The sequence below is a fragment of the Convolutriloba macropyga genome, chromosome 1 (assembly GCF_964194025.1).
Source record: "Convolutriloba macropyga chromosome 1, txConMacr16.3, whole genome shotgun sequence".
Taxonomy (NCBI): Eukaryota; Metazoa; Xenacoelomorpha; order Acoela; family Convolutidae; genus Convolutriloba; species Convolutriloba macropyga.
The window spans coordinates 27,014,438-27,037,403 of NC_134468.1; the positions used below are offsets into that span (position 1 = coordinate 27,014,438).

At 33.0% G+C, this 22,966-nt stretch overlaps 1 protein-coding gene across 6 annotated transcripts in view; it reads left to right on the forward strand.

Annotated features, from left to right (window-relative positions):
- LOC142337317 (neuronal calcium sensor 1-like) overlaps positions 1 to 22,966 on the forward strand; it is a 72,231-nt gene that overhangs the window by 24,071 nt on the left and 25,194 nt on the right. Inside the window, exons 1-2 of one of the 6 annotated variants that reach the window (XM_075386544.1) lie at positions 2,691 to 2,912; positions 3,329 to 4,236. The exons of 2 other annotated variants lie outside the window; for them this stretch is intronic. In XM_075386544.1, the coding sequence (XP_075242659.1) occupies positions 4,152 to 4,236 (85 nt within the window). In that variant the 5' untranslated portion in view covers positions 2,691 to 2,912; positions 3,329 to 4,151. Of the gene's footprint in view, positions 1 to 2,690; positions 4,237 to 4,293; positions 5,050 to 22,966 lie in introns of those variants that run through there. 3 more of the 6 variants (XM_075386553.1, XM_075386536.1, XM_075386558.1) reach the window with 3 other exon arrangements.

A 22,966-nucleotide genomic window follows, 5' to 3' on the forward strand; every position in this document is an offset into this window, starting at 1 on the left:
TGGTGTACCCAAATCATTAGCCCCTTTTTTAATACAATGTCCTACTACCATATTTCCCCCTCGGCGAAAATAAACGACGAAGTGGTTTATCAGAAAATTAATAACATATTTACTGAGTACTATAAATAATACTCTTATGTTTTTTGCACGTTTTAATCTGAATTACTTTCATATAGTCTCTTAGCTTGGCCGACTGTCATGGACGTTTCGGGTCCCTCGTAATTTGGTGAAACATAATACTGGGTCGGATAAGTCTGTACAGGAGAACATTGTCCTACTGTATAGTCTGTTTCCACATCTTGGCTCTGAGCTGCGACTTTCTTGATTGAATATGCAATCGACTTATTTCGAATTTGAGTCTGTTTAATTAGCTGCCTTCTTTTGTTTTGTGAAGGTGCTGTAGACGAGGAAGTTGTTGGAGGGCATGTTTGGACAGACGCTAATGATTCGTCTGATTCCGTAAATGACGGGGAAGATCTTTTTCTTTTTAATGGCTGTATTGCTGCAGATGCTTTGGTAGCGGCTTTCCTTTTTGGTCTTGAGGGTGGCTCCGCAATTACAATTGATGTCAATGGAAGCGCCATTAGCGGCGCGAAATCACTTAGGTTTTCTGAGGGTGGCTGTGGCGGTGCTGGTACTACTGTTCTTCTGGGTTTTGTCGGCATTCTCACTCTTAATGCTCTCGTAACGTTTGAATGAATGGATGATACAGCACTGGTATCATCGGCGATCTTTCTATGTTTCATTCTCTTATTTCCCTCTAATTTCTTCCTTGCCTCATTCGCATGTTGGTTTATTAATTCTTCCGTTATTTTCTCGGAGGGTACTTTTGGTCTCCTATTTGCGTAAATTTGGAGTTCTGTTTGGCGCTCTGCCTTAGTCGCAAATTTCGCCAAATCAGAGTTGCGGATCATGACTTTTCTTTTACCTGGTTCTTTGATAACAGAAGTATATGCATCCGTCTTGAATACTGAGGAACCATGTGCCTCGTAAAGTCCATCAAGACTTTTCTTCGAGCTTTTAGTCCTCGGTTTTTTCTTAGCTATATTAACTGATAAAGAAGTCTCTGTCCGTGGCATTGGCAGACCAACATCAGGATGAGTGATCAATCTAGACTCTTTTTCTGGGTCGGCGTTCTTTCTTTGGGTCGCATCTTTGCTAAGTTTGTCCCAGTTGTGTTCCAGTTCTGTGTCGCTTCTAGCGTCTACATCCCAATTTTCTTCAGAAATTAGTTCCTCCCAATGGACTGTCTCCAAATCTAAATATTTGTTCAATTGGTCGTTCCCAAAATGGCTCTATCGACAACGGTGTTTTTCGAGATTCACGAGCTGGCTGCGCCATGTCATACAAATTTCGTTACTGTATTCGGGGTGAAATAGCGGTGCCAAAGTGTAGGATTTATGGTTCTTAATTATATGCTACTTCGCGGAGCGAATTCGCTATTAAATTTGAAATAAGAGAATTCGTTTTTCTGAGTGATAAATATGCGTGCAATTGGCGGCACGATTTTAGCTCTAGTTTATATATTAGTATTTTGCTTAGCGAATTACGACTATAAGTTGTTTGAATACAATTGAGTGCTTGGCGGAGGGAATTGAGAATAAAGAGAGGCAACTAAACTTGAATTACGAATTGAGCAGAATGAGGAAATGAAAATTAACTAAATTTGATCAACAATTTGATCACATCAAAATATCTCCAAACGCGGCAACTCAAGTCACAAGACTACATGAACAGAGGAAATTTTCAGACAAATTTTGTAAACAAATTAAATAAACGTGAAATATGAAGATTTGATCTTCCAACAGGAAAATGACAATGGAATTAGAACTAAATGATAAACAAAATGAACTAAACTAAAATAACTTAAAATTAAACAGATTTGGTGTACCCAAATCATTAGCCCCTTTTTTAATACAATGTCCTACTATACCATTTTTCCCCCTCGGCGAAAATAAACGACGAAGTGGAATTAGAACCAATGAATTACAATGGAAATTGACAATGGAATTAGAACCAGATGATTAAAAAAATGCACTAAATTAAAATAACCTAAAATTAAAAAGTTTTGGTGTACCCAAATCAAGCCCCCTCTTTAATACAATGTCATACTATACCACAGATATACTTACAATTCTGGCTTATAGCTCCGTCAGGATTCTCTTTTAGAAAATCATATTTTGAAACGGATTTGATTTGAGGTATTTGTTATCCACGTTATAACCCAACTGAAGTACTCTATAGACTGTACGTTCGGCGTCTGTTGGCTACTCAATTATATTACAAACGTTTAAGTTATTAACAGGAGACTTAGCCTCATCACAATAACTGAAAAACCTTTCGAACATTAACAAAAGCAAATTAAAATTTTGAACTTGGGTATCAGTGTTTTGTTATGTCTAACACCATCCGTGCGATAAACCCCTCCTCTCTTTCAAATAGATCGATCGTCTTCTGCTTTGTTTGTCCTAATTGCCACCTGCCCAATGTGGGCTTAGATCCTCTTTGTTGGTTGCTTAAGAATAATTGCATTCCTTAAACCGCCGTTTGTTCATTCTGACAACAAGACCCCCCCCCCCCCCCCTCTATCTCTCTCTCTCCTTATCCACCACTGGTCCTATTGTCAAGCTGAGTTTTCCATCCACTTTCCCTCCGGTGCCATTATTTTCCCTCAATCACTTCACGGGACTTAATCCACAATTTGCTGATTAAATCCCCCACTTTTGGGACTATTTATACCATTTGTTGACCTCTGGTGTTTGACCGCTAGGCTTAATCACTTGATTGACAGTCTCAAAAATAGCCATGAGCAAAAAACAGACTGAAGTTATTCCCGGCGCCATATTGCAAATATTTCGTATTTTGCTTCTGTTTTGTAAAAGAAAAATTTTACAAACTGTTGCCAATTTTTGGTAATTCTATTGATCTAGGCATTTTTGTTGTTTTTGCTGATTAGGAAAAATAAGGAAGGAGATATTATTGTTTGTTTGATTTGGGAGGACTATTGTGCGGTCTTCTCTATTTGCGAAATGGGCAAATGATTTCCGCTTTCATAAACATAGACACAGACAAGCGATGGCGCTTTTGTTCAAATTGGGCGCTTGAGGCAGGAATAACTCCACCTGAAGCACAAAAATAATCATCAACCAACCCACAAATGTCGACTATAAATACCAAACAGTTAACTCTATAGATTCTTTCCGCAAGCAAAAATAGACGGAAAAAACTTTAATGGGCATGCAGTATTATTTTCTTTTCCAATTACTGCTCTGTGTATTAAGGTATAGGTATATATAGATAGATAGAGGAGATATTTTGTTGAGTTTAGTTGGCGCTGCTTAGTTTTTAGTATGCCGTTTATTTACGTTTTCTCTCTCTCGTATTCCCACATTCTTCATTATATAGCCTATGTGCCTTGTTTAGCCATTTGACAGGCGAAAAAGCACGTATTATGTTACGACGCATTACCATACTTAATGCCATACTGTGAATTACTCAGTTTTAGTTTTTTCAACCCCCTCCCCCATTTCCTAAAAGCACATATTTTGCCACAATATTACCATTTTTTCTACTCCAATTCTTTTCGCTAATTACTGAGCGTAGATGTATATTTTGACATTTGTAGAACAAATTAGCGAAGAATAAAAAATAAGCCTTCCTGTTTTCTTTAAAACTCAGACAAATGCTGCTCCCCCCTTCATCGCATTATTTTGTATTATTGTCTTGAGTACTGCTGCTGTTAGCATTCAGGGAAAATAACAAATGGGTTTCAATCAATAATTAAAAAGCACTCGCAAATAATATCACCATTTATCCCTTACTACATTGTCAGTCTCAAATTACATCAGCAAAATCCAGACACGAAATCCCCAATAATACCTGAGCCCAAGTTACATCAGAATTTACTTTCTCTCACTCATCGTCCAATTTTCCTCTTTAATCGTTTGGATTTGAAAACAAAGCTGATTATAAATTGTTCTTAGCCATTCTGCAATTAACAGCCAAGTTTTCCTTTTTATAAGAAGTATTCAAAAGGCTCCCTTTTGAAAAAATAGCCAATCAGAAAGATTTCCCAATTATCTGCCAGACAAATTTTCTTTGTGTGGTTGTTTTAAAAGTTCAGTTTACCTTGAGTCAATTGAGCGTGAAATATGAAGCCATTTCGTGACTGTTTCAACCTACTCTACCAACGAATTGAGACTAAAATAATTCATGTTCCTGATAAGGAGGTCATTCGTAAGTAAATTATTATACTATTCTATATCTACATACTTAAATGAACAAACTCCTCGCCCTCCCCTCCCCTCCCTCACAGCCCCAGTCAAACCCGGCGGTCGTTTTGCGCCATAAGTCATTTTGTACCTCGCAGTATTTTTCTCGACCTGATGAAGAATCTTTTTGGGTCTGTCAGGAAAGGTCCCCAAACCCCACCCACGCTAGAACAGCTGATGTCATCTTTAATTAGCCTCCTGTGCACCCAGTGGCCTCTTGATCACGTCATTAAATTAAGCCCCGTCTAATCTCAAGTAAAGCAAGTCTGAGCCTTAGAAAGACAATTGATTCATTCTATCTCTTTGTTCATATTTATTGGTAATAATCTCAAAAAACAAATATTCACTACTAAAACACGACTTTTCAAATGTTAAAACAACTTTGTGCCCGAACTGATCAATTAATCAGAGATAACGGTTACTGACAGTCAATTTAATATAGGAAGCTATTAAATTACCCCGCGCGCCATTTTGATGGAAACCAAAAACTTCAAATTTTCCTTCAGTCGCTTTTTCTTCCGACCCTTATACGACCCCTTATATTCTTAATCTTCATCATAAAAATAAACCACTTCTTCCTTTTTTGTGGCGTATACACACAGACAGAAGTTGACCTTTTAACACTCAAAATACCATTCAATGTAATCTTTATAATGTTTATTTCTTTTGAAAATTGAACTGGGTATTTGAAACATGAGACTAATTCGAGATTATATCAACAGCGCTTATCGAGCTATAGAAACTATGATCCAAAGCTGGCCAGAGAAAGAAGCTATTCGTAAGTATGTTAATTTTGATATATCACATAATAAATGCTGCATATTTTTTTCTGCTGCAAAAATAATAAACACTGCATAATAAATGCTGCAAAATTTCGGGATACAATTTTCGTTACCAACGTTTCAAGTTTTTATTGCATTTACTGCATCGAACTCCAGGTCTATATCAAAATGGGATTCGTCTAACTACAATTTGAAATCAGTGCTGATAGACTCATTGGTTTCACTCTTTAGTGTAATCAGAATTATCGGCCTAGTTTGGGAGAATAATGTTGCAAATTTGATGTAAACTTGCTGATCTCTATAGCGTGATGTAATTTCCGGCTTAAAACTTTAAGTTATCAATGTTTTTGGCGTATATTTTCTACAAGTTGGATAAAATTTTTGCGATCGCCTGACTTGATGGCTCATAACTTCACAACTGGGAAATAACTCCATTGCCTGACATGAAAAGAACATTTCTCTCTCGAAAAAATGCAGCAAGAAGGCTCGGTAATGTGCGTTTGCGCATGATGTTCCGACCCTCCGCATCCACGTTTTGATTTAATTGTCTACCAAATGAGGAGGAAAAAGAAAACTTTCAAGAATTCACATATCTTTCAACAAACAATTAAGTGGAAAAAAGGTGCTAGATTTGAGAGCCGATTAGACTTGCCATCAATGAGGGTACTGGCCAAGACGCACTCAAAAATAAATAACAGCAACATTGATTACGACCAAAACTCAATGACTATATATAAAAAAGACCTTAATAACAAAATGTGAAAGGAATCAGATATGATCTAAACAATTCAACCAGTACATCTTTAGATGTTCATTGGATAAGATATAAGACCTTTCAATAACGTAAATCGGTGACACGCCGACAAAGAAGAGCAAAAAGGACAAAGATCAAAAATACGTTTCTATTTTTGAATACAACCGATTTCGAATTGGTTGAAACCACTTGGTATCAACTCGGCTCATTAAAAAGGCTAATTAATACGTCATAGATAGCTGTTGAGACCTGTCGTTAACCCTTAAAATTCAGATGAATGCAAAAACAACGGCAAAACAAAGAACAATTGAATTTAACAAGAACGCGGAGCAGCAGCCGTTGAAACCATAGGCTATTCATGGAGAATATGAAACATCGTTTTTTTGCACATTTGTAGCGTCAATTGGGTCACGTTCTTAGTTTGATAATAGGAAGCAGAATCAAAAAAACTCAGAATGGGCAATTATCAAAAAGTCACACTTTTCTTATGTACCAAAGCCAAGAAACCATTAGTTGAAAATAAAACATATAAAGATTGGATCTTGGTTTACTGGAAAGACGATGAGACCTGTAGTTCAGAAACTAAGCTACAAAATTGAAAGAAATGAGATGAGGTGACAAAGCTCAAAAACCCACTGATTTTTTTAAAAACAAACTTTTTCGGAAAATCAAAGAAACCATTTGTTGAAAATAAAACATATAAAGATTGGATCTTGGTTTACTGGAAAGAGGATGCGACCTGTAATTCAGAAACTAAGCTACAATTTGAAAGAAATGAGATGAAGTGACAAAGTTCAAAAATCCACTGATTTTTTTAGAAACAAAAGTTTTCGGAAAGTCAAACCAACCATAAGCTTCCAACTTAAAACCAAAATGGATCAATTGTAACTTCTCAGGAGACCATTTGTGCTTGTTAATATATATGCCGAATCGTAAAACAACAAAAACTGCAAATACGAGCAGAACTCAAAATTTCACCAACAATTTAGAGAAGCCACAGTGTTGAAGCCATTATCTACAGTACATTGAAAACCATTAAAGACTCCAAAGTCACGAAATGGATTTGTTGATTTGCTTGGGTCTTTTTTAAAATTTTAAACTGGGTGTTCCCGGTAAATTTTCTTTATGGAAAAGATTAGAGAAAGAGCCAAAATGATTGACCAGCATCGAAAACTCACAAAATTTTTATTAAAACACGTTTCTAAGCTCTATAGATATCTGTCAAAACATAACCAACAGCAAAAATATTGTTTAGAGCCACAAAAAAGTAATAAGATTGATCAATGTTAAGAGTTTGCTACTTGTTGACGACAAAGAGAACAAAAAATGGCAATAGCAAAAATATTTTCTTTCAATAAATAATTGAGAATTTTTAAAACCGGTAGCTTTAAACAGAAATGAGGAAATAGATTCAGTCAAACACTAATTTAAGCAATCAAGGTGTTTGATTGTCTTGAAAATGTTTGGTTTCTTCAATGACAATTGGAGCTATCTTTAATGTGATAAGGTGAAAAGGGAACAAATAACAACACCAAATAGAGGAAATTGTGAAAAATTGGGACGTATAAAATTATTTTCCGATAAAAAATCAAATGAAAGTCCTTAAAAGCGTTAGCTGTAATCGGAAATCAGTAAAAAGTTTCAATTAAATTTCTATAGAAGCAGATAAGGTTTTCGATTGTCAGGAATATGCCGTACGAAACGAAAGAACCGCAATTAAAAGCAAAAACAGAAATCCAATTTTTGTTAGAGAACGGCTTCGCAGTCGTTAAAACTATCAGCTAGTCACGATAGTTAATCAAAATGTTTATTGTGAGCATTTTTCCAATGCTATTTGGAGTTAATTTTAAATGATTAGTTGAAAACGGAATAAATAACTAGCTCAAGTACAGGGAAATATACAAAAATTCACAAAACAATTATTAAATTTCGTAGTAAGAAAGCCAAAAAACCATTAGGTATTTTTAGAATAAATGTAGTAAAAATTTTTTCCTTTACTCTGAATAAATTTTCCACTTTGTATTTTGAGACCAAGCTACATGTGGACAGAAGTTGGGAAATTTCACAACTTCACTGATATTTTCTGATAACAAATACTTTCAAAGTCTAAGTGGCATTCTAGTAGTTCAAGTATAAGTGGCATTAGATAACAACTAAAAAGATTGTATAAGCTCACCCGCAGCTCTTTAGAAACCAATCTTCAATTCATATGTGGTAGTCATTAAGCTGCAAAAAAATGACAGTTTATTGCTTATTTAAAAGCAACCATTTAAAGTTTACGAAATTACATCGTCAAAGCCAAAAAAACTTTGAGCTTTTCTCTGAAGACAAACTATGTTTTCATATGGCCTTATTTTGCTTTTAAAAGGATCTGTCATAGATTTGCATTTGATTTGAAATCCTTGTCTTCACTAATCAACATTAAAAAACAATATTGCGAAAAAATTTTGAAAAAGACAGCGCTCTAATATAATCCAAAAAATTATTGATTGTAAAAATCCATGATGATTCCAGACCTCCGCCTCCAACAAAAACAATTAATTATTTTTATATATGCACTATAGATGTATTTGCAAATGAAATATTTCAAGAAACCACAAATAAATCAATCATTTTGTATAATTATCAGGTTTATTTTTCAAAAAACCGGCAAAGAAAATTAATTACAGGGAACTCCTATTCGAAGCGAACGTATAACTATTTTTTTAGAGTTCTCAAAGGTTGTGGCAACAGCTGTTAGATCTCTACTTCCTCTAAATTTAAGCGAAGTAGAATAAAAATCGTTTTTGGAGCTTTTTTTGATTTAATTGTCTACCAAATGAGGAGGAAAAAGAAAATTTTCAAGAATTCACATATCTTTCAACAAACAATTAAGTGGAAAAAAGGTGCTAGATTAGAGAGCCGATTAGACTTGCCATCAATGAGGGTACTGGCCGAGACGCACTCAAAAATAAATAACGGCAACATTGATTACGACCAAAACTCAATGACTATATATAAAAAAGACCTTAATAACAAAATGTAAAAGGAATCGGATAAGATATGATCTAAACAATTCAACCAGTACATCTTTAGATGTTCATTGGATAAGATATAAGACCTCTCAATAACGTAAATCGGCGACACTCCGACAAAGAAGAGCAAAAAGGACAAAGATAAAAAAAAGGTTTCTATTTTTGAATATAACCAATTTCGAATTGGTTGAAACCACTTCGTATCAACTCGGCTCATTAAAAAGGATAATTAATACGTCATAGATAGCTGTTGAGACCGGTCGTTATTCCTTAAAAGTCAGATGAATGCAAAAACAACGGCAAAACAAAGAACAATTGAACTTAACAAGAACGCGGAGCAGCAGCCGTTGAAACCATAGGCTATTCATTGAGAATATGAAACATCGTTTTTTTGCACATTTGTAGCGTCAATTGGGTCACGTTCTTAGTTTGATAATAGGAACAAGAATCAAAAAAAACTCAGAATGTGCATTTATCAAAAAAGTCACACTTTTCTTATGTACCAAAGCCAAGAAACCATTAGTTGAAAATAAAACATATAAAGATTGGATCTTGGTTTACTGGAAAGACGATGAGACCTGTAGTTCAGAGACTAAGCTACAAAATTGAAAGAAATGAGATGAAGTGACAAAGCTCAAGAATCCACTGATTTTTTTAAAAACAAACTGTTTCGGAAAATCAAATAAACCATTAGTTGAAAATAAAACATATAAAGATTGGATCTTGTTTTACTGGAAAGACAATGCGACCTGTAGTTCAGAAACTAAGCCACAAAATTGAAAGAAATGAGATGAGGTGACAAAGCTCAAAAATCCACTGATTTTTTTAAAAACAAACTTTTTCGGAAAATCAAACAAACCATTAGTTGAAAATAAAACATATAAAGATTGGATCTTGGTTTTCTGGAAAGACGATGCGACCTGTAGTTCCGAGACTAAGCTAAGAAATTGAAAGAAATGAGATGAAGTGACAAAGTTCAAAAATCCACTGATTTTTTTAAAAACAAAATTTTTCGGAAAATCAAACCAACCATAAGCTTCCAACTTAAAACAAAAACGGATCAATTGTAACTTCTCAGGAAACCATTTGTGCTTGTCAATATATATGCGGAATCGTAAAACAACAAAAACTGCAAATACGAGCAGAACTCAAAATTTCACAAACAAATTAGAGAAGCCACAGTGTTGAAGCCATTATCTACAGTACATTGAAAACTATTAAAGACTCCAAAGTCACGAAATGGATTAATTGATTTGCTTGGGTCTTTTTTAAAATTTTAAACTGGGTGTTCCAGGTAAATTTTCTTTATGAAAAACATAAGAGAAAGAGCCAAAATGATTGACCAGCATCGAAAACTCACAAATTTTTTTAAAACACATTTCTAAGCTCTATAGACATCTGTCAAAACATAACCAACAGCAAAAATATTGTTTAGAGCGACAAAAAAGTAATAAGATTGATCAGTGTTAAGAGTTTGCTACTTGTTGACGACAAAGAGAACAAAAAATGGCAATAGCAAAAATATTTTCTTTCAAAAAATAATTGAGAATTTTTAAAACCGGTAGCTTTAAACAGAAATGAGGAAATAGATTCAGTCAAACACTAATTTAAGCAATCAAGGTGTTTGATTGTCTTGAAAATGTTTGGTTTCTTCAATGACAATTGGAGCTATCTTTAATGTGATAAGGTGACAAGGGAACAAATAACAACACCAAATAGAGGAAATTGTGAAAAATTGGAACGTATTAAATTATTTTCCGATAAAAAATCAAATGAAAGTCCTTAAAAGCGTTAGCTGTAATCGGAAATCAGTAAATAGTTTCAATTAAATTTCTATAGAAGCAGATAAAGTTTTCGATTGTCAGGAATATGCCGTACGAAACGAAAGAACCGCAATTAAAAGCAAAAACAAAAATCCAATTTGTGTTAGAGAACGGCTTCGCAGTCGTTAAAACTATCAGCTAGTCACGATAGTTAATCAAAATGTTTATTGTGAGCATTTTTCCAATGCTATTTGGAGTTACTTTTAAATGATTAGTTGAAAACGGAATAAATAACTAGCTCAAGTACAGGGAAATATACAAAAATTCACAAAACAATTATTAAATTTCGTAGTAAGAAAGCCAAAAAACCATTAGTTATTTTTAGAATAATTGTATTAAAAATTTTTTCCTTTACTCTGAATAAATTTTCCCCTGTATATTTTGAGACCAAGCTACATGTGGACAGAAGTTGGGAAATTTCACAACTTCACTGATATTTTCTGATAACAAATACTTTCAAAGTCATAAGTGGCATTAGATAACAACTAAAGGGATTGTATAAGCTCACCTGCAGCTCTTTAGAAACCAATTGAATCTTCAATTCATATGTGGTAGTCATTAAGCTGCAAAAAAATGACAGTTTATTGCATAACTAAAAGCAACCATTTAAAGTTTACGAAATTACATTGTCAAAGCCATAAAAACTTTGAGCTTTTCTCTGAAGACAAACTATGTTTTCATATGGCCTTATTTTCCTTTTAAAAGGATCTGTCATAGATTTGCATTTGATTTGAAATCATTATCTTCACAAATCAACATTAAAAAACAATATTGCGAAAAAATTTTGAAAAAGACAGCGCTCTAATATAATCCAAAAAATTATTGATTGTAAAAATCCATGATGATTCCAGACCTGCGCCTCCAACAAAAACAATTAATTATTTTTATATATGCACTATAGATGTATTTGCAAATGAAATATTTCAAAAACCACAAATAAATCAACCATTTCGTATAATTATCAGGTTTATTTTTCAAAAAACCGGCAAAAAAATTAATTACAGGGAACTCCTAATGGAAGCGAACGTATAACTATCATTTTTTAGAGTTCTCAAAGATTGTGGCAACAGCTGTTAGGTCTCTACTTCCTCTAAATTTAAGCGAAGTAGGATAAAAATCGTTTTTGGAGCTTTTTTTGATTTAAAAAAGTCTCGTATTCAAGAAGTTTAGCAAAGTATTAAAAAAATTGGACAAAACAAATTGGCGACTCTTCTCTATCCTTAAACGTAAAAACCAATAACTTTTTTAAAAAATATATTAACAAGTTTTCGCAAAATTGACAAAAGTTTGTTCAAAAGTTAACCAAAATGTTAACCAAAACAACGGAAATCACTCTACTTTTCCAACAACTGTAAACCTCCATAACTCACTGTAAAAAAATAAAAAATTCTTTTTATATCCATTTTCTACGCTGAACGGGCTTTGTAAAGATACTTGTCTGAATTCTCTACGATGAACATATCGACTGGTCAAAATTGACTGAACACAAAAAAACCCATTTGAGTATATAATTCCTCCCCCCACAATTTGGTGGGAACGATGAAAACGAACTATTTTTCCAAGGGAATATATTAAAAAAAGCGAAACTTGAACATGTTTATGACAAATTATTTTTCTGACTAGAACTTTCGCAGTTCAAAATCCGATGTACTAGTTAATCTAATGAAGCGTTTTTTCAGAAAAATTTTGCTGCATATCTAATGTGATTTTTTAAATTAGATAAATTGAACATATTGTCGGTCAGCCATTCAAACGTGTAACAACATCTTTTAGATTCCAATTTGAGCAGAGCCTTAGGATTAAGATTTTTTTAAAGATATGAATGAGGCTCAATAATTTGGATTTTTTAAGATGACCACATAATTAATCAGAGTTCTTTTTCTTGCAAGTTTCATAACAAAAACAAATAACCTGATTTATTCTAATGAAGCTTTGCTGGGGAGTCAAAATTAAACTCATCTCTATTTCGTCCAGGCACTATCATTATCTTGTTGACCTCTTAATCGCGTTCAACAATTTGCTTTTGTGTGCTCACAGAAACCTGTCTCTATTATCCACTGACCTCATGTTAATCTACCTAGGTATTCTATGATATTCCAGATAATCTTATTCGAAAGTGACTTAAGTTAGAAATAACGTCCATCCGGGCGCTATCCAATTCAAATTGTTGAAATCCTTTCACCAGTGTTGCAGACCACGACAATCACCCCTTCAGAGTTGTTGGTCCTGAATTGCGTTATATTCAAAGACATAGAATCACCATTTTATAAATTTGAAAAAAAGATAGACAAACGAGTTTTTGTGAGAAAGCTAAATATTCGAAAAGGCAGCAAAAATTTAGCAGAAAAGCTGTGTCTAATAGTTCATCAATCTTTTTATCTCTAATTATGAAGTCAATTCAATTATTTTGATCATTTTTAAACAATTTTGAGATAAAAATACCGGAAAAAGTTAACAAAAAAACTGAAAATCAGTGAAACAATCAGAAAACTTTAATTAGCGATGGCTGCCCGCAAAGACAGATTTCCAAAAATCCTCAGATTAAAGTACTCTGCCTTTGAGGTGCGTTCTGGTTACGTCTTTTTCTTTCTAACTCCAATTTTTTGATCGGTTTAAATTGACTGAACAAAAAAAACAGATGAACCGATCGCTCCAACACAGTAGGTGGTTAGAAACAACAACATAGAAACTTAGTTTTTTTTCGGAAAATCAAAGAAACCATTTGTTGAAAATAAAACATATAAAGATTGGATCTTGGTTTACTGGAAAGAGGATGCGACCTGTAGTTCAGAAACTAGCTACAATTTGAAAGAAGTGAGATGAAGTGACAAAGTTCAAAAATCCACTGATTTTTTTAAAAACAAAAGTTTTCGGAAAATCAAACCAACCATAAGCTTCCAACTTAAAACAAAAACGGATCAATTGTAACTTCTCAGGAAACCATTTGTGCTTGTTAATATATATGCCGAATCGTAAAACAACAAAAACTGCAAATACGAGCAGAACTCAAAATTTCACAAACAAATTAGAGAAGCCACAGTGTTGAAGCCATTATCTACAGTACATTGAAAACCATTGAGGACTCCAAAGTCACGAAATTGATTAATTGATTTGCTTGGGTCTTTTTTAAAATTTTAAACTGGGTGTTCCCGGTAAATTTTCTTTATGGAAAAGATTAGAGAAAGAGCCAAAATGATTGACCAGCATCGAAAACTCACAAAATTTTTATTAAAACACGTTTCTAAGCTCTATAGATATCTGTCAAAACATAACCAACAGCAAAAATATTGTTTAGAGCCACAAAAAAGTAATAAGATTGATCAATGTTAAGAGTTTGCTACTTGTTGACGACAAAGAGAACAAAAAATGGCAATAGCAAAAATATTTTCTTTCAATAAATAATTGAGAATTTTTAAAACCGGTAGCTTTAAACAGAAATGAGGAAATAGATTCAGTCAAACACTAATTTAAGCAATCAAGGTGTTTGATTGTCTTGAAAATGTTTGGTTTCTTCAATGACAATTGGAGCTATCTTTAATGTGATAAGGTGAAAAGGGAACAAATAACAACACCAAATAGAGGAAATTGTGAAAAATTGGGACGTATAAAATTATTTTCCGATAAAAAATCAAATGAAAGTCTTTAAAAGCGTTAGCTGTAATCGGAAATCAGTAAAAAGTTTCAATTAAATTTCTATAGAAGCAGATAAAGTTTTCGATTATCAGGAATATGCCGTACGAAACGAAAGAACCGCAATTAAAAGCAAAAACAAAAATCCAATTATAGTGAGAGAACGGCTTCGCAGTCGTTAAAACTATCAGCTAGTCAGGATAGTTAATCAAAATGTTTTTTGTGAGCATTTTCCCAATGCTATTTGGAGTTACTTTTAAATGATTAGTTGAAAACGGAATAAATAACTAGCTCAAGTACAGGGAAATATACAAAAATTCACAAAACAATTATTAAATTTCGTAGTAAGAAAGCCAAAAAACCATTAGTTATATATAGAATAATTGTAAATTTTTTTTCCTTTACTCTGAATAAATTTTCCCCTGTATATTTTGAGACCAAGCTACATGTGGACAGAAATTGTGAAATTTCACAAATTCACTGATATTTTCTGATAACAAATACATTCAAAGTCATAAGTGGCATTAGATAACAACTAAAGGGATTGTATAAGCTCGCCTGCAGCTCTTTAGAAACCAATTGAATCTTCAATTCATATGTGGTAGTCATTAAGCTGCAAAAAAATGACAGTTTATTTTATAACTAAAAGCAACCATTTAAAGTTTACGAAATTACATTGTCAAAGCCATAAAAACTTTGAGCTTTTCTCTGAAGACAAACTATGTTTTCATATGGCCTTATTTTGCTTTTAAAAGGATCTGTCATAGATTTGCATTTGATTTGAAATCATTGTCTTCACTAATCAACATTAAAAAACAATATTGCGAAAAAATTTTGAAAAAGACAGCGCTCTAATATAATCCAAAAAATTATTGATTGTAAAAATCCATGATGATTCCAGACCTGCGCCTCCAACAAAAACAATTAATTATTTTTATATATGCACTATAGATGTATTTGCAAATGAAATATTTCAAGAAACCACAAATAAATCAACCATTTTGTATAATTATCAGGTTTATTTTCAAAAAACCGGCAAAAAAATTAATTACAGGGAACTCCTATTGGAAGCGAACGTATAACTATCATTTTTTAGAGTTCTCAAAGATTGTGGCAACAGCTGTTAGGTCTCTACTTCCTCTAAATTTAAGCGAAGTAGGATAAAAATCGTTTTTGGAGCTTTTTTGATTTAAAAAAGTCTCGTATTCAAGAAGTTTAGCAAAGTATTAAAAAAATTGGACACAGCAAATTGGCAACTCTTCTCTATCCTTAAACGTAAAACCAATAACTTTTTTAAAAAATATATTAACAAGTTTTCGCAAAATTGACAAAATTTTGTTCAAAAGTTACGGAAAATGTTAACCAAAACAACGGAAATCACTCTACTTTTCCAACAACTGTAAACCTCCATAACTCACTGTAAAAAAATAAAAAATTCTTTTTATATTTATTTTCTACGCTGAACGGGCTTTGTAAAGATACTTGTCTGAATTCTCTACGATGAACATATCGACTGGTCAAAATTGACTGAACACAAAAAAACCCATTTGAGTATATAATTCCTCCCCCCACAATTTGGTGGGAACGATGACAACAAACTATTTTTCCAAGGGAAAATATTTTAAAAAAATCGAAACTTGAACATGTTTATGACAAATTACTTTTCTGACTAGAACTTTCGCAGTTCAAAATCCGATGTACTAGTTAATCTAATGAAGCGTTTTTTCAGAAAAATTTTGCTGCATATCTAATGTGATTTTTTAAATTAGATAAATTGAATATATTGTCGGTCAGCCATAAAAAAAGATTGTGTTGTTGAAAATAGTAATCGAGCATAACTAGATATCAAAAAGAAAGAAAATTTGATCTTTTTGAAAGAAAATTGAGGCAGTAGGCCAGGCTAATTTCTTGAGTCAATTTCTTATCTCAAAAAGCGGCATCAAGTGAACAACAAAACAAAAAATTCAAACGTGTAACAACATCTTTTAGATTCCAATTTGAGCAGAACCTTAGGATTAAGATTTTTTTAAAGATATGAATGAGGCTCAATAATTTGGATTTTTTAAGATGACCACATAATTAATCAGAGTTCTCTTTCTTGCAAGTTTCATAACAAAAACAAATAACCTGATTTATTCTAATGAAGCTTTGCTGGGGAGTCAAAATTAAACTCATCTCTATTTCGTCCAGGCACTATCATTATCTTGTTGACCTCTTAATCGCGTTCAATAATTTGCTTTTGTGTGCTCACAGAAACCTGTCTCTATTATCCACTGACCTCATGTTAATCTACCTAGGTATTCTATGATATTCCTGATAATCTTATTCGAAAGTGACTTAAGTTAGAAATAACGTCCATCCGGGCGCTATCAAATTCAACTTGGTTGAAATCCTTTCACCAGTGTTGCAGACCACGACAATCACCCCTTCAGAGTTGTTGGTCCTGAATTACGTTATATTCAAAGACATAGAAACACCATTTTATAAATTTGAAAAAAAGATAGACAAACGAGTTTTTGTGAGAAAGCTAAATATTCGAAAAGGCAGCAAAAATTTAGCAGAAAAGCTGTGTCAAATAGTTCATCAACCTTTTTTATCCCTAATTATGAAGTCAATTCAATTATTTTGATCATTTTTAAACAATTTTGTGATAAAAATACCGGAAAAAGTTAACAAAAAAACTGAAAATCAGTGAAACAATCAGAAAACTTTAAACAGCGATGGCTGCTCGCAAAGACAGATTTCAAAAAAATCCTCAGATTAAAGTATTCTGCCTTTGAGGTGCGTTCTGGTTACGTCTTTTTCTTTCTAACTCCAATCTTTTTGATCGGTCTAAATTGACTGAACAAAAAACAAACAGATGAGCCGATCGCTCCAACACAGTAAGTGGTTAGAAACAACAACATAGAAACTTAGTTTCAGTTTACATTATGTACTCGTTGGCGCTGGCTTTTAAATTTTGTTTTTCACGTCCGGAAAACTGGCAATCAATCAGCCATATGTGATACCTCTAAATTAGGAAACTGTAGATGCCTTAACTTTTTTCTCAGGAAACATGGACGAGGCAGTAAAATGCTTCTCGGAAACAACCATAGATAAGATAACAAACGGGCCTTTAAAACAATAGGTAACCACCATAATTGAATCTTGGAAACTATACAATTGACCAAAAGTCAAATTATATCTTTGGAAAAGGGGTACCACTCCTTTTCATGGGGTTTCCATGGGGTTTTGGGGTACCAATCTTCCACGGAAACTTAAAAAGCATATGTGAGACCATTTATGATATTTCGAGACCTTAGCAAGAACATGCAAGCAATCTTGCCCCTTCTTGGATGGATTCGTTTACTTATGGTTTTCAGGAATCACTCATGATGTTTTGTTTGTGGCTTCTAGGAAGGGTAAACCTGGTACAGTATGACTAGCAAGAAAGGTCAACATGAAAAAATTTCTGCAGATATTTGTGATATCTGAGTGAAACAAAACTTTATACAACTTGCCAAGAAATACAATATCTCGATTTTCAAAAAAAAACATGGGATGCTTTGACAAGAAATTGATAAGCTAAGTCTTTATAATAAATATTGTCATACCTTGCTGAGATCGTTTTCTGTCCCTAATTTCAAGGAACACTTGCAATGAACTTGCAAGTTCGAAAATATTAATATATATAACTTGAAGTTTAGCAAAGTATTAAAAAAATTGGACACAGCAAATTGGCAACTCTTCTCTATCCTTAAACGTAAAACCAATAACTTTTTTAAAAAATATATTAACAAGTTTTCGCAAAATTGACAAAATTTTGTTCAAAAGTTACGGAAAATGTTAACCAAAACAACGGAAATCACTCTACTTTTCCAACAACTGTAAACCTCCATAACTCACTGTAAAAAAATAAAAAATTCTTTTTATATTTATTTTCTACGCTGAACGGGCTTTGTAAAGATACTTGTCTGAATTCTCTACGATGAACATATCGACTGGTCAAAATTGACTGAACACAAAAAAACCCATTTGAGTATATAATTCCTCCCCCCACAATTTGGTGGGAACGATGACAACAAACTATTTTTCCAAGGGAAAATATTTTAAAAAAATCGAAACTTGAACATGTTTATGACAAATTATTTTTCTGACTAGAACTTTCGCAGTTCAAAATCCGATGTACTAGTTAATCTAATGAAGCGTTTTTTCAGAAAAATTTTGCTGCATATCTAATGTGATTTTTTAAATTAGATAAATTGAATATATTGTCGGTCAGCCATAAAAAAAGATTGTGTTGTTGAAAATAGTAATCGAGCATAACTAGATATCAAAAAGAAAGAAAATTTGATCTTTTTGAAAGAAAATTGAGGCAGTAGGCCAGGCTAATTTCTTGAGTCAATTTCTTATCTCAAAAAGCGGCATCAAGTGAACAACAAAACAAAAAATTCAAACGTGTAACAACATCTTTTAGATTGCAATTTGAGCAGAACCTTAGGATTAAGATTTTTTTAAAGATATGAATGAGGCTCAATAATTTGGATTTTTTAAGATGACCACATAATTAATCAGAGTTCTCTTTCTTGCAAGTTTCATAACAAAAACAAATAACCTGATTTATTCTAATGAAGCTTTGCTGGGGAGTCAAAATTAAACTCATCTCTATTTCGTCCAGGCACTATCATTATTGTTCCGACCCTCTTGAGGGGGGGGGGAACTATATACTCAAATGGGTTTTTTTTTTTTGTTCAGTGAATTTTCGCCGATCGATACATTCATCGTAGAGAGTTGAGAGTGGTATCATTAGAAAGCTCGTCCAGCGTAGAATATGGAATTAAAAAGATTTTTTTAATTTTCGTTTTCTACAGGGAGTTATCGAGGTTTAAAGTTTTGTGAAAATAGTGTGAATTCCGTTGATTTTTATTCACATTTTACGGAATTTTCGCTAATTTTTGACCAAAATTTCGCCAATTTTGCTAAAATTTGTCAACATTTTTTAAAAACTTGTTGTTGATTTTATTTTTAAATATAAAAAATCTTCTCGGCTTTTCTTATTTTGAATTTCTTCTGAGAACTTCAGAGAAGTAGAGTGAATTCCCGTTGTTTTTATTCACATTTTCCGGAATTTTTGCCTAAATTTTCGTCAATTTTGCTAAAATTTGTTATAATTTTTAAGAATAGTGTCGTTGATTTTATTTTTGAAGACGAACAAGCATTGTTCATTGTTTTGATTTAATTTTTTTGGTCAAAAAATGTGGATAAATATTTCAAAATTTAGCCTTTTTCAACAAAAACAGCACGAAATAAGCTACTTTAGTCCGTTTTGATTAAGTTTGCCGACAGTACACCTCCAAACAACACTCATACAATCTTTGTAGACTCAGAGGGGGGCTATTTCTACTTCAGAGTACGCTGAGAGTGCTCTGTAGTTAAAACTTTGCTTTTTTTGCTAACTTTACTCGTTGATTATCAAAAATGCAGAACTTATTTTGAGTTTTCAACTAACAAATTATCTATATCTGCAACATTCGAAAATCAAATGTTCCTAACGGACAATAAGCAATAGCAGGGCTTGTTTTGGGCCATTCTTGGACTGCTACCACCCAACGAAATCGGGTTGTAATCAGTCGGTCTTTTTTTTTAAAAAAAAAGGACCCTTTCTTTAAAAATAAAAAACAGAACATATCGAATCAATGCTCAGGAGTGATAGGTCCAACCAGTTTGCTTACTAAAAAGCTCCAAGCTAATCCATTTAAATTTTAACTTGAAAGTTTATGGTCGTTTCTTTTAAAAATAATTGACTTTTCAATAAATAATGGCTTAATTAAGTTTTCCTCTACTTTTTTCTTAATTTGTTCAACTTCCAGCTTAGTGTCTGCAAAAAAAGAATGCTTCTTCTTTCTACTGATTTAACATTTCTTCTCGGTTGCAGTTTTAAGCCTGAAGTTATTGTTTTCTGGCTTTGATACTACAAGATTTCAGATTTTTGTTTGTTTCGATATTTGCCAGTTTTTCACGTTTCCGAATTTTGTCACATTATCACATTATTGACAGTTCTCTTGTCACATTATTAGCGTTAAAAATAAAGCACAATTGAACATATTGAAATCCTGAATGATATACATAATCGTTTTAACGGCCTCGACGCCTCTTTCTTGAAGAAATCAATTGAATTTTTTAATTTTGTTTTTAACTGTCATTTATACTTTGTCGTTTCGGTCGTATGAAATTTCCTGCATAGTGATAACTTTCATTGGCTTTTCGTGGAAGAATAGAAGAACCGATATTCTGATATTAGTAAATAGCTGATGGCTTTCATGACTTTGAAAACAATCGTTTTCCAAAATTAAAAAAAAAAAACTTTTTAACTTCGCAATTTTGTTCTTTTTATGTTTCTTTTTGTTAGCTAATCTCGTTATTTCATTACAGGTCAAATATGACATTATGGGTGTCAAGGGAATAAAAGGGATTGGTGTCCCAAAATCTTTTTTTTAATGAATTTGTTATGACCTTAGTGGCTTCGACACCGGTTTTTCACAAAAATGTAAATTAGTTTGATTTTTTGTCTTATTTGACGTTCTTTTTGTAGATGCGAGAAATATTCTGGGTAACTGCAGGTCTCGAGGGCTTCCTTTTTTTGAATAAACGACCCTATTCAAATAGTTCTGTTTGTAATTAATGCCTTTTATGACATTGAATGTAATTTTTATTCGAAAAAAAAATTGAAATTATTTCATACTTTAGCACTTCGCTTTTTTGTCTACTTGTTACCTAGTCTTACTAATGAATGGACACGTACTACTTTATAGCTGTTTGATGAAGGCGCAATCGAATATATTTTGAGGGACAAAATATGGCTCGAGGGTTTTGGCAGCGTTTTCTGGCAAGTTTCAATTGAAATTTTGTTTGTTTTTTTTTTGTTGTTCATTTTAGCCGCTTTAAAGAATGAAGAAGGACAGGTCCTAATGCCCTTCTCTAGAAACAGTGGTAATTGTAAATTTGTGGTAATGTTAATTGATTCCTAATGGTATTTATTACTTTCAAGTTAACTGTTTCAAAAAAATAAGTTATATTTTTCACTTTAATGTTTTTGTTCTTTTTTGTATAATTGTTACCAAACCTTTTTATGGACTGGTCGCATATGGTTTCTGGTGATTTATTAGTTATTTTTGTTTAGTTTTAGGTTTATCTGACGGTATGTTGACTTTGTTATTAAATTTAGTTTTTAAGAGGGAAAAAAATTTTTTGATGTAAATAATGTTTGTTGCTGTTGTTGTTGTTTGTTTTTGACGTTCATCTTGACTCGCTTTCATAATATTGACATATTACATCAAGCTAATGCATCAATTTTTAACTCCACTGAGTTATTTGCTTTGGAGGCTATCTTATCGTTCATACAGAATTTTTTGAAAAAGACTTTTCGCAAAAAATAATTTTTGGGTTTTTCTATCTGTTCCTCATTTGCTAGACAATTATGCCAAAATTGTGGATGGGCGGGGTCGGAACTTTATGTGCCATCGCACATTACCGAGCCGCCTTGTCTTGTTGACCTCTTAATCGCGTTCAATAATTTGCTTTTGTGTGCTCACAGAAACCTGTCTCTATTATCCACTGACCTCATGTTAATCTACCTAGGTATTCTATGATATTCCTGATAATCTTATTCGAAAGTGACTTAAGTTAGAAATAACGTCCATCCGGGCGCTATCCAATTCAACTTGGTTGAAATCCTTTCACCAGTGTTGCAGACCACGACAATCACCCCTTCAGAGTTGTTGGTCCTGAATTACGTTATATTCAAAGACATAGAAACACCATTTTATAAATTTGAAAAAAAGATTTAGCTTTCTCACAAACAAACGAGTTTTTGTGAGAAAGCTAAATATTCGAAAAGGCAGCAAAAATTTAGCAGAAAAGCTGTGTCAAATAGTTCATCAACCTTTTTTATCCCTAATTATGAAGTCAATTCAATTATTTTGATCATTTTTAAACAATTTTGTGATAAAAATACCGGAAAAAGTTAACAAAAAAACTGAAAATCAGTGAAACAATCAGAAAACTTTAAACAGCGATGTCTGCTCGCAAAGACAGATTTCAAAAAAATCCTCAGATTAAAGTATTCTGCCTTTGAGGTGCGTTCTGGTTACGTCTTTTTCTTTCTTACTCCAATCTTTTTGATCGGTCTAAATTGACTGAACAAAAAAAAACAGATGAGCCGACCGCTCCAACACAGTAAGTGGTTAGAAACAACAACATAGAAACTTAGTTTCAGTTTACATTATGTACTCGTTGGCGCTGGCTTTTAAATTTTGTTTTTCACGTCCGGAAAACTGGCAATCAATCAGCCATATGTGATACCTCTAAATTAGAAAACTGTAGATGCCTTAACTTTTTTCTCAGGAAACATGGACGAGGCAGTAAAATGCTTCTCGGAAACAACCATAGATAAGATAACAAACGGGCCTTTAAAACAATAGGTAACCACCATAATTGAATCTTGGAAACTATACAATTGACCAAAAGTCAAATTATATCTTTCGAAAAGGGGTACCACTCCTTTTCATGGGGTTTCCATGGGGTTTTGGGGTACCAATCTTCCACGGAAACTTAAAAAGCATATGTGAGACCATTTATGATATTTCGAGACCTTAGCAAGAACATGCAAGCAATCTTGCCCCTTCTTGGATGGATTCGTTTACTTATGGTTTTC